Source organism: Myxine glutinosa, chromosome 3 (assembly GCF_964187855.1).
Source record: "Myxine glutinosa chromosome 3, kmMyxGlut1.1, whole genome shotgun sequence".
In the NCBI taxonomy this organism is placed as follows: domain Eukaryota; kingdom Metazoa; phylum Chordata; class Myxini; order Myxiniformes; family Myxinidae; genus Myxine; species Myxine glutinosa.
Genome location: NC_136263.1, coordinates 19,376,033 through 19,388,854, shown reverse-complemented (window position 1 = coordinate 19,388,854; position 12,822 = coordinate 19,376,033). Strand labels below are relative to the sequence as shown.

Below are 12,822 nucleotides of genomic sequence, written 5' to 3'. Positions count from 1 at the left end.
GTTTCTTGATGGACTACAGCTCTCCCCTTTGGGCTGGCACCACTACTTCACACCTATGTCTTTCTCGATTCCATGGAAAGCAAGACCCTAAAAAATCATTGGTTTCTCCCACAACGAAGCTGAGAGTCTCAGCCTGTTTCTTTCACATCGCAGAGAGGTTCGTGGTCTCTCTGTATTCTACCGCCTCCTTTCTGGTTTTGCACCCTCTGCCTTCTATTGGCTCTGTCCATCCCAGGTTTCTTCAGGGCCCACACGGTCTGCCAGTAATCCTCCTCTTGAACTCACAAAATCCAAGCTCACTGATCACCTCCACTCATTTGTTCATCTTTTCTCTCACCTGTGGAACCAACTTCCCCAGTCTGCTCAGTCCAAATCTTCCCTCCAGGACGTCAAGACAGCTGTTCACCATTACCTCAGATCATGTTGATGTTTTGTTCCCTACCATTCTGCTCTAGCTCTTCCACGAAAAAAAGAAAAGAAAAGAAAAATCTCTCCAAAGAAAAACACAGCAACCCCATGGGTTCAATGTTCAAGCCAGCATTTTAGAGCTTCAGTCTTAGACACGTGTTCAGCCTTTGGGAAGCATCAACGAGAGGGAATTAAAAAAAAGTTTACCTTTTCTAAAGGTTTGCATGCTGTTTAACTCCAAAAATATTAAAAGGGAGAAAAACAGGAAGGCCAGAAAAAAAAATTGCATGCAGCACAAACATTGGAGACAACCTGGGGTGAAACTTACTGGATTGAAATAAGAAGCTTGCGCTCCCAAGGAAAGAAGCCTGAGAGACGTCTCGAGATTTCCAGTTCGGACACTCGAGTGCAATTGCTGTGGATATAAGAGGAACAAAAAAAGGCATCTCATGGTCCAATTACATTTGTCTGCCATGTGCAATCAATTGCTCCCTTGCTGTTGGCAGCACACTATTCAAACAAAGGAAATATATGTAACGAACACTTTAATATAGCACAGCAAACACAATTAACGAAGACTTTGCTGTTAAACACCTGATCATCAGCAATAAGAACATAACGCTGGCTTGTTAAAACTAAAAATATGCTTGTTCTACTTTTCATCTGTTCAAAACCCTTCACACATGCTCATGGTTAATGAAAATGAAACAAATAGTGTTCAGTGTTTTTCATTTATTATTATTTTATCTACGAAATTGAGGCTCATTGAAGAGTGGGGCGACAAAGGGGAAAAAGGCAATGCAACCACAGTGGGGCAAGTGTGGCAACAAGCAAGAGAATGAACGAACAGGAAAAGAGAAATGGGAGAAAACATACAAGCAGATCTGAACGGGGTCCACAAGAGTGTCCGGCCCAGCCAAAGACCCTTAAACCTGGTACAATGGCACATGACGGTGAGATATTCAACTAGATAAAGAAATACGGAACAAGTCTTCAACTTCGAACAGTCTCCGAACAGATTAACATCAACAAAAACGGTTAAAAAACAAGACAATTTTGGAAAAAACAAGACAGCCTCTGAGGGAATAAGATGGTGTCTGGCTGCATTGGAATCTGCAAATGCAAGACCATTATTGATATTAAAGGAAAGACCAATGGAATGTCTATGAATGAGTAAAAGAGTTAAAACGGATTTTACAACCTAATTACTAAAGGTTCATATGAGGACTTTACCGCCAAGAGAAGCGAGGTGTGGCTGACGTTTCAAGCATTAGCTCTTCATCAGAGAAGAGTCCCCTGGCTTGGCACAAGTGTGCACAAATTAAAATACTTCGAAAATAAGTAAATAAAAACGGGCACGCTATCTTGACCATATCATATACTACTTTACACGTGCCAGAATGTTGTAGTTAACGTCTTATGAACAGGAAAGAACATACATGAGGAGCCAAAATGTGCTGGAACAAGTTGGAAACAATTTGACAAATTAGAGGGTTCATAGAACATCTTACCCCACAAATTCTTGAGAACAAAAAAAAAGGAAATGGGAAGGGTCTGAGAGAGGCACATTTGATTTGTCGAGATGACGTAAAATTTGGCCAAGTACTGTACTGCAAAGCTGGAAGTTTTTGAAAGTGCCAATAAGGTGATTTGTGTTTGACTGTTCTAATATGTAATTCAATCAAAATGAAATAAAGGGTTTTAAAGGTTGCAGAAAAAAAAAAAACTGAAATTTACCGCTGTTGATGCGGCATCTTTTACACCACCTTATTTGAAACGTTAAATTTGTTATTTTGCCTGTTATTTGTGTCCTTTATGACTATCCTGAAAACCACGTTTCCTGTTTGAAATTATTTTCAATTTTGTTTGACTGCCAGACAGGCAGCTAGACAAAAAAAAAAAACCCCCAAAAAAACCACGCAAGCACATATGCCACACGTACACAACCAATCGCCTAACCCTGCTTTTCACTTCGCAAGCGCAGGGTAAAAAGATAAATACTTTTCAAGAAAAATCATCTGTTGCAAAAGTAGTCAACCACATGTGGACAGTATGAATCATATTATATGTATGACAATCCTCTACATATATTTGCCCTAATGGTGAATGTGGTCATATTACCTGTTTTTCAGACTCAAAATCAGCTCTTATAAACACCAAAGTGGATTCAAAAACGACATTAGCAAAATGTATGGGGTTCTCACATTGCCGCTCCCATTCTTATGATGTCAGCAACAGATGTTATTCACAGAGTTGCAAGAGCGATATTGTACAAACTCTCTTTTAGTAACAAGTTTTCTTTCCACTGATTACGGATCATAGAGATAAAGAATCAATAACATCCACATTTTGCTGCCCATTACTTCATATCTGTAAACAACAACAACAACAACAACAACATGCATTTTAAAAGGCCATTTTCCCTGCTAGAGCGGGGGTTAGCCTTGCGGTCCCCATGACAATCTTCTTCATTTTGCCCTATTTTCTGCATCTCTCCTTGTTATTGTAAACTATATCTATATCTGTAAACAGAACAAGCTTTATATATTTTCAGAAAAGGTTAATTTATTTTAATTTTAATATTGATCCAAGGCAGTGTTGGCTTAGCGGCTAGGGTGCCAGCTTAGGATCCTAGGATCCTGGGTTCGAATTCCGGTCGATCGCTGAATTAACGCCAGGGGGGTTGACTCAGCCTGTCATCCTTCCGAGGTCGGCTAATTGAGTACCAGTTCACTGGTAATTCCCTGTGTGTCGTAAAAGGCGACAAACAGAGTTGGCGGCAGGAAGGGCATCCGGCCGTAAAACATTGCTTCAAAAAGGGGACCAACAAAAACAACAACAACCACGGTGCCCGAAAAAGGTCAACCCCGCGTTGCGGGGAAAATGGCCTCTAAAGGTTGTTTTTTTTTTGATCCAAGGCAGTGGTGGCTCACCAACCTTTTTTGGTGTGTGGACCTCTTTTGAACCACCAAATATTTTGCGGACCACCATGTACGGTTTGGTAAAGTCATATTTTATGCCTTTGGCAGCCATAACCCCACAGCGGTGGGGGAAGCCTCTTTAGGCTAATGCTATGAGGACACTCAGATATCAAACCGCACCTGTAGGTCAACCTGGGCAGCGCTACATCATGGATAAATGTGCCCAAGAAAGTCAGTGGTGGCACCAATTTGGGCATCACTGTGCAGAATCTGCAGACAGCTGTGTCCACTTTGGACATCAAGGGCAGCAGTCATCATACCGACCACCTGGCCAGTTTGCTGCACCTATGTTCATCAGACTTCATGTTGCATTTACTGCACCTGCAGCCAATGATGCTCATAAGAATAGAGAGTGTGAGAGGGACAGCACACGCCTCTATCACTTTAATTGCTTTTCTGTGCAGGTTATTCTATGAAGACGACAACGACGCCAGAATTAGTCGAAATTGACGACTCACACCATCATCATTTTATGTCTGCTAATACAACCATGGCCTTCCATGAATGCATGCTGAACTGAGGTGTGGTGATTCACAGCATGCGACATTATTTGGGGATGCGTGGAAGCCAATGTTACAGTTCTTTTCCCATGGACCCCCATTGATAATCTCAGTTTGGGAACCACCGATATAAGGCTCTTGGAGGAGCTTGTAAAGAAATCGCCCTCAGCACAAACACGAGCAGACATCTATTCTATTTAATGTAGATTATATAAATATTTAAAGATAGATTATACAAACAAACAATCTATACATTTTATGTAGATTATAATGACGTTAGTTTGACAATGGACAAATATATAGAAGTACCGGATACAAGATTTGAACCTGTGCTCTGAGCATCACGCACCATCAGTTCAGAACAAATGGTGCCATGCAAATAAGGTGAACCCAACAAACTTCAACAAATCAAAGGTGCTCTTCATCGGCCTTTCACTACATCTAGTCAAGTAGTTCCGTCAAGCCGTCCAGATTTTGGTGACGTTCATGATCAGACAAAGTATGTGAAATTAATCCGTTCCTCACCTTGCTGAGATCTGTTGTTGTGATGTTGTCATCGTCTCTGCAGGGCAAACGGTGTACAAAAGCCAGCATCTGGTACTTGGCTTTGATAAACTCTGCCTTTGTAGGGCTGAAAAATGAGGAAGAAATCACAATTTCCTTCTTCTTGGCAACAAACTGGCAAGGCTTTCCAACATTTGATTTGCTATGGTATATAGAAACAAAATTCAATCTTGTGAACTGTGAAATGAATGGAAAACGACAAGGAAAAATTAAGGGCCTCTGACAAAGACGTCTCCGTCTCAGCATGGGTCCCACGGAGAAACTTCGAACCATCCACATGATGATCTTGTTACCAGGCATGCAGAGTTTAAGCTGGATTGAAAAACATGTTAGCAATTTGGCTAATTTGGTTCGAAAATGTTTAGCCAAATCCATGTCAAATAAAAACAGACATGAAATATGTGTGTAAAATAAATAAAAAAGGAATGAAAATAAGTACGGTACTTCCACAAACCAAGAATATTTTTATGGGTGATGGGGATGAGGACCAGAGTCCCAAAAGTCACTCCCGACTAAGTGTGTTAAGGGTGACTAATGTCAGCGACCCTAAGTCCTATCCCCAACCCGCCGGGCCGTAACCCGCAAGCTGGCTGAGCGGTTTTTGGAAGCTTCAACTTTTGGCTTAATGCAAGGAGTAGAGGCTCCAGAGTTTAGACTGCCACATTGGCAGCTCAGGGGAACTTGCAACCCGATCTGAACAATGTCAAGCAAACAAAATGAAATACAATCAATTTATTTCAAAGAATGCAAAACAATACAATAAGCAAATCATATAAGTATGACGATGAACTTAAATAATTAATTAACTAGATGGTATTCATAGAATACTTACCCTGCACAGTCAATTTGGTGTGAGCCAACTCTTCTATTTTTGAACGTTTCTTTTTTTTTTGATCCAATATGGCTGCCAGACCACGTGAGCGATGACATCATAAATTTATATTCTTTAAATAATTGTTGCATAGATCATGCTCAATAAATTTCAAACTGATCAGACTAAGCGTTGTCCCTGTCGAATTATGACATCATAATTATGGCACCAATGACGTCATCGTTAACAACACCTATTCCCCACATGGAGTTATTTACAATGAGCCAAGTTTCAATTTTTAAAATGCTGACACGGCACACACTTTACTTTACTGAAATGCAGACACAAATGTTATATTTGTCACAAATCGTCGGAATTTCGCCAAATCCGTTTTGGTCGTGTGTTAATATACCTCAGCAATTGACAAATCTGAAATCAGAATTTTATTTGAGGTCAAAATTACCCCGTGAGGTCGCTCCGTACTTTGCCTGCTCGTCATGTGCAGTGTGACAATCAATTCCATGCCCACTCCAGAAGACTTCTTCTTCACTCAATAACAACTTCTAGCTTCCAGACCGTACATCCAATCATCTTGAAATTTTGCACACTTGTTACATTTCATTACCTCTACTACAATATAAAGTTTCACGTCGATCAATGAAGCGGTTCAAGAGTTATAAATTTTAAAAAATTGGCGTTTATTTATATCTGCCAAACCACGTCACCTATCGCAAATTCCAAAAGGTCATTTTAGTAGACTGATATGCTGAACACATCTGTGAAGTTTCCCCTCGATAGGATCAAAAATGAGGGAGGAGCTTGGTTTTAAAAGTTTATGCTTAAAAACATCATAACTCTGAAACCATGTGATGCATGACATCATGCTCTGACTTTTTTGTTCGTCATGGATATGCGATTCTGCCTGCAAAGTTTGGCCTCCATCTGTTAGGTCTTTTTGGAGAAAATAGGATTTTAGTGGTTTTTCAGTCTTTTCACTCAAACCAATATGGCGGCCAAACCATGTGACCTACGACGTCATTATAATTTTATTTCTACATCAATTTATACCGAGACGATGCTCAAGAAATTTCATCCTGATCGGATAAAGGTTTTTTATTTGTCGAATTATGACGTCATAACGGCAGCACCTATGATGTCATCATTCACATGTTATTCTGCATGGAGAGTTCTTTGCAATGAGACCTGTCTCAATTATTTATGTGCAGCAGTTTGTGAGACATAAAGGTACAAAGTTTTTTGTTTTTTTTCAAGATGGTGCCAGTACCACGTGACCTGTGACATCATACTTTTCACTAAAATATTCGAGAGGAGGAGGCCCTCCGATGGTGAAAATTTAATGTCAATCGGACCAACGGTTGCCACAATATGATTTTTTTAAATGCAGGCACGCACGTACGTACCCAAATGCTTAACCCTACCTTTCACTTCACGAGCGCAGGGTAATGACAGACTGAAACAATTAACACAGCCCACATACAACCGATTTGAAAGGCCGGCACAACATCACACATACGGACCCTCTATCTAACCCAGGGAAGGGAAAGGAAAGGAAACAAATGAAAAAAAAAAAAAACTATTCCCAGGGAATTCAAATAAAACAGGATAAGAGGATGGGAATGGAATGGGGTTCAGGCCTGTTTGAAGAGCAGCTTCATAGACGTTCGTCAGAGCAGGGTTTGGCAGAAACAAAGGTTCATCGACATTCGTCAGAGCGGGGCTTGGTGGGAAAAGAGGTTCATAGACGCTCATCAGAGCGGGGCTTGGCGAGAACAAACGTGAATGGACCAGTCATCACGCTCTGTGATTCCTTTCTCCTTTAATCCTTTTCCGTTTGTCAACCTCCTTCATGCAACACAGAAAATCCCTCAGCTCAGGAAGTTAATCGAGGTTGACTCCTCCATATAGCGCACGCCAAGACCGATCACAGCATGAAGCATATAGCGTTTTCCACATAGACCCAAGAAGCGCCTTTTTCCACAGAATATGCTCTTTTCCTTTTTGTCCACCTCCTTCATGCACAATGAATCCTTCAGAAAGTTCATAGAGATCGAGTCTCTCACACCAACTCGCTCACTGAAGCCGTTCACACCACGAACAAGGACCCTTTTTTTTACCGCACCACCAAGAGACGCTCTGCTTCCTCCTCCTACCCTTTTCCCACACTTTCTTGCTTGAAAGAAAAAGGGCTGAATTGTTTCCAAAGCTGTTTTGTGCACCACCACCACCAACAGTCAAAATTACGTGGCATAAAGGGAGTGCATATGGGGTAAACTTTAAAATAAAGGAAAAATAAATACGGAAAGGTCCTATTTGAGGATCCACAGCTGAACTGGCTGAACAACACGACTCCTAAAATGATTGTCATTCCCACAAACGTAACAATATGTCCAAACAACCGTCGAGAGAAATAAAATATCCATCCCCATGTCTCGACTCAACATAGTTCCATTTTGTCTTGGAACACGCGTGTCGTCTGTTTTTCATCACACATGAAGCAAAGCCAATTGTACAACATGTAGCTTCCTCCCAATAGTACCACCCATCTTCAGCTCCCTGCAGACCCTCTCATACGAAGCTTTCCACTTTTAAAAAAAACTTTATCCTGTCTCTGTCTTAATTTGGCTTTTTGATGAGGAATTCCCGATTAACCATCTCCTTATTAAAATTAAATAAAGAATCGGCGGATGTACGAGGTATAATTTTTATACGTGGCGAAAACATTCCTGCCAACATACCACACACGTTCGTGCTTCCTGAAAACGCTGTGGGTGCTTCTTTTTTAACGAGCTTCCAAATTAGCCTTTTGGTGAAATTCGAATGAAAAATAGTTACATTTGTGGGGGTAGGTCATGAAATACCTTAGTCCAGGTAGAATTGTATAGGGCAGTGTGCTCCGACTGTCGTGAAGAAGAAGAAACCTTCCTGTAATCAAGTCAGGCCTGGATGTCCGTGTCAGCGTTATATGTCTCCATGTGAGGGGTGGAGCTATGCTAATTAGTTGGGGTATAATGGTAAATTCCCTGTGTGTAAATTGCCTCTGTAGTTTCCCCTTTGTTCCTTATGACACACCACCAGCCAGGCGATCAGCACCTACATTAAATAACACAATCGCCGACGATGCCCAGACAACCACTGATGCCACCCAGCCGAGCCATCTCAAGGGGCGTCAAGAAGGGCCACGAGGCCACGCCCCGATAGAATGATTGGGTAAAGAACGATGGGGTGAGCGTTCACGTGTTCTCCCGGTGCAGGGCTTCAAGGGAGCAGATGATATCTTCCGCTCGTTGGTGCTGGCTTCATGACGGCTGCGTTTCGTGCTGGGTGAGAAACAGCAGAGCTTTGTGGAGCATGGAACAGCAGAGGAAAGATTTTTTGCTGCCTTGCGCGGGTGGCTGTCTGCGGCGTGAGTTTGCGCCATTGTGCGTTTCCCACGCAGAGACTTGGGGGCCCGTTCGACGACCGCCAGGGTTCGAGGGCTACTGGTGGAGACCAGAGCTGAGTATCAGCTAACACTACACACCAAATTTTTACTTTCATTTATTTCTCCCTGTGAGTAAATGAGTCCGTGCGGAGACGTCTCAATATAAGATTTATTTTACCTCAGCATTCTTTTTATCGTGTTGCATTTATTTTCATTAAACCTTTATTTGTTACATTTTCAATTTCATGTCTGTCTTGTTTATCTGTCGTGGGTTTGAGGATGCCCAAGTGAAATCCGTTCAGGTAAGCCTCGTCACCCCCCATCCCCACACGTGTAAAAGGCACTGCCACAGTTTTGGTTGAACGCCTCGGAGTTAAAGCTCAGTCGGCCATCCGTCATCCAGCGGTGTTCACTACAGGGTAGACACACAACAATATTCACCAAATTAAATTTGATACTTAGCGATTTGGGGAATGATGGCTTAAACCCTGGGCATGCATCTCAACTTTCATCCTTGAAAGCTTTTGACCACAATGTTGTCATCTTTAATTTTGGACATAATTATATATGGCCAATGAAATTGACAGATTTTGACATGTAATCAGTCTGAGGGTTGCATCATTTCTGGTTGGGGATTGCATGAGGGTTGCATCCCATCACCCGACACTATTTGGGGTCTTACGGTTCCTTTATCACTATTTAGAAACAGCTACAGATATACCAGTCAATGACGGCAAGAAGATGGGATGGGAGTTGATAGTATAGGGGTGCCAAAAAACAACAACAATCCTGTGATGGTTGGACATGCAGCAAAATGCCACAATTTTGAAGCATCATCCAGCATGGTGAATGCTTTAAGAAAAGTCGACTTTTGACTGGGTCAAAACAGAATAAGTTGAAGAGTTGTTAGTCACGTTAGTAAGTAAAATTGCAAGACTTATTTGTTAATTGTACGAATGAAGTTTGGAAATGATGCACAAAGCAGTGAGAGAGGCGACTTAGCATCCACCTTCTGCTGTCTGCACTGTCTGGGTTGGTCTGTTTTTATGTTCCCATATGAACACATGGCACACGTAATGTTGGGATCCCTGCGTCGGCCGGGCCGGTCTTGTGCGTCGGCCGGGCCGGTCTTGTGCGTCGGCCGGGCCGGTCTTGTGCGTCGGCCGGGCCGGTCTTGTGCGTCGGCCGGGCCGGTCTTGGGCGTCGGCCGGGCCGGTCTTGGGCGTCGGCCGGGCCGGTCTTCTCCATTGGCTGGGCCGGTCTGCTTTATGTTCCCATATGAACACATGGTACACGTGATGTTGGGATCCCAGCATTGTCTGGGCTGATCTTCTGCATTGTCTGGGCTGGTGTGTTTAATGTTCCCATCTGGTCACATGGCACGTGATCAAATCACGACTACAATGGTAGTTTGTACATAGTCTCCTATAATATGTTTGAATTAAAGTATAAACACAGTCCTCTCGCCATGCCATGATAAAATTAATTCGACATTTGAGAAATGTGCAAGCTACTCCGTGACGTTCAGATCACTGGAACAGAAAGGCGCGATGCAGAAGACCCTCATGCAATCGGAAGTTTTCAACCAATTTTGCTGCATAAGGAAGTTTAAACTCAGACGACTCAGAAGTGAGCATGTCATCAACAGAGACAACCAAACACCCATGTCAAGTAATACAATGGCTGCATTGTAGGTTTGGCCTCGAGTTTATTTATTTAGAAATTTGTGGGACATTTCTAACTGGAATGTTGTCGATGCCGTCACGGCATTCCTTTTGTAACCATCAAAACATCCCCCTTGCCGAATAACATAATTTTTGTATTCCATTCTGCCAGAGTTGCAAACAACATGCATACATGGATCTGGAATGCAGGCCAGTGCCAAAGACGCTGGCCTTATTAACAACCTTGCCTGGACACCATTAGCCCTGGTAAACTATTCCACCACGTGCCTAAACCCATCTGATTCGCATGAATTGATGGAGACATTACCATCCATGAGGGTTTATGGAACCATTACCGTGGTAATGACCCAGGAAGGGTTACAAAGAAAATAAACAAAACACAGTGGTCGTGCTTTCTAAGGATGTTTGATTGGGCCCAACCCCACTTCACTATCATTAAGTAATACTTTAACACACTTGGCTGCTATTTTGACAAATAAGATTTTCACAGTGCTCCATTCATTCTATGTTTTATTTTTAAACTACCAATTTTTTTTCCAAAACCACATATTACCAAATAGATTTTCCCTTTTTAAACAAAACCAAATGAGGACAGGAAGTAACAAACGTCATATATATATATATATATATATATATATATATATATATATATATATATATATATATATATATATATATATATATATATATATATATACAGGGTGAATCAAAAGTAGCGCCCGATTTCTGTTTTTTCGGCTGTCAGATTCTTTCTGGGATGTCATGTTAATAACTGTCTTGCAGATTATTAATTTTCTTAATTTCTTTATTTTTGTTTTGCAGGTTATTGCTGAGAGTTTGGAAAGTTACTGAAGTTGCACCAAATTGAACCATGAATTACCCTTCAATGAATCAATGCATTGCGGCTGTGAAACATTACTACAAATGTAATGAACAACCAACGATGGCGGCACGCCGTTTGGCACAGGAATTCGATATTAACCCACCCCAGGGAAGAAACATACGATTGATTGTCGAGAAATTTAAAGCAACAGGGTCGGTAGCCACTGCAAAGAAGTCCTGTCGTCCAAAAACGGCAGCGAATGTAGCTAAGGCTGAAGAAGCCATCAGGAGACTGGAACAAAGTCCGCAAAAGTCAACTCGCCGTTTATCTGCAGAGTTGGAAGTGAGCCAATCAAGTGTTATCCGTATCCTTCACCAGAAAAACTGGAAACCTTACATTCCACGCTTACTGCATGCCCTTCATGATTGAGATGACGACGGCCGTCTTCAATTTTGCGAAGAGTTCTTAGCTAAACTTGACGAAGAGGACACAATGCTAGACAACATCTGGTGGTCAGATGAGGCATGTTTTAAGCTTAACGGCACAATTAACAGACACAATTGTGTCTACTGGGCTGCGGAGAACCCAAGAGTGACAGTGGAGAAGGAGGTAAATTTACCTGGCGTGACAGTTTGGGCAGCCATGTCTCCATTAGGGATAATTGGACCCTTTTTCTTTGAGGGATCTGTCACTGCAGAAATTTACCTGGATATGCTGCAAACCTTATTTTGGCCCAGGGTACAAGATCAGGACTGTTATTTCCAGCAAGATGGAGCTCCACCTCATTATGGACGTCATGTTCGTCAGTGGCTTGATGAAAACTTTCCCGGAAAGTGGATCGGCCGCCGCGGTCCGATCGAGTGGCCGGCACGCTCCCCAGACCTTACACCACCAGATTTCTTTCTTTGGGGGCTCATGAAAGACCTTGTTTATCGTGAAAAGCCTCGTACCATTCAGGAATTGAAGGCTCAAATCACTGCAAAGTTTGAGGAAATTGATATCGAACTCTGCAAGCGTGTGCCACTCTGTGCCTGCTCGGCTGCAATTGTGCATCGATCACGAGGGAGGGCACTTTGAAAATTGCAAGTAAAACAGCTTGGTACACTTCCGTAATAATTTTCCCCCGAATAAATGGTAAAATAAACATGTCATGCATTTATTTCTACCTTCTTGTACACTAATACAAATGGCAAACAAACAATCAACTGACAGAAATATATATATATAAACAGAAATTGGGTGCTACTTTTGACTCACCCTGTATATACTCACCCTTCCGCTGAACTTGGGGACGACTAAGAAGAAGACATTTGTTGGTCGAAAGCCTGTCGAAAATTAAAGATCGACCGTCCTGAAGCTACGTCCGCGTCTGATTTAATCTCCCGATTATTTATTTAATGCAAATGAGACGCCCTGCTCGTACTGTGGAGTTTCTACTATTTCTTACAGTTATATATATATATATATATATTGTTATATATATATATATATATATATATTGTTATATATATATATATATATTGTTATATATATAAATATATATATATATATATATATTGTTATATATATTGTTATATATATATATATATATATATATATATATATATA

At 41.6% G+C, this 12,822-nt stretch overlaps 1 protein-coding gene across 2 annotated transcripts in view; it reads right to left on the bottom strand.

Moving 5' to 3' along the window:
• LOC137424268 (ARF GTPase-activating protein GIT1) overlaps positions 1-12,822 on the bottom strand; it is a 117,656-nt gene that overhangs the window by 82,329 nt on the left and 22,505 nt on the right. For both annotated transcript variants that reach the window (XM_078773734.1, XM_078773735.1), the window contains exons 4-5: positions 4,415-4,520; positions 737-823 (exon numbers count right to left, since the gene is read on the bottom strand). In XM_078773734.1, coding sequence (XP_078629860.1) covers positions 737-823; positions 4,415-4,520 — 193 coding nt within the window. The remainder of the gene's footprint in view (positions 1-736; positions 824-4,414; positions 4,521-12,822) is intronic.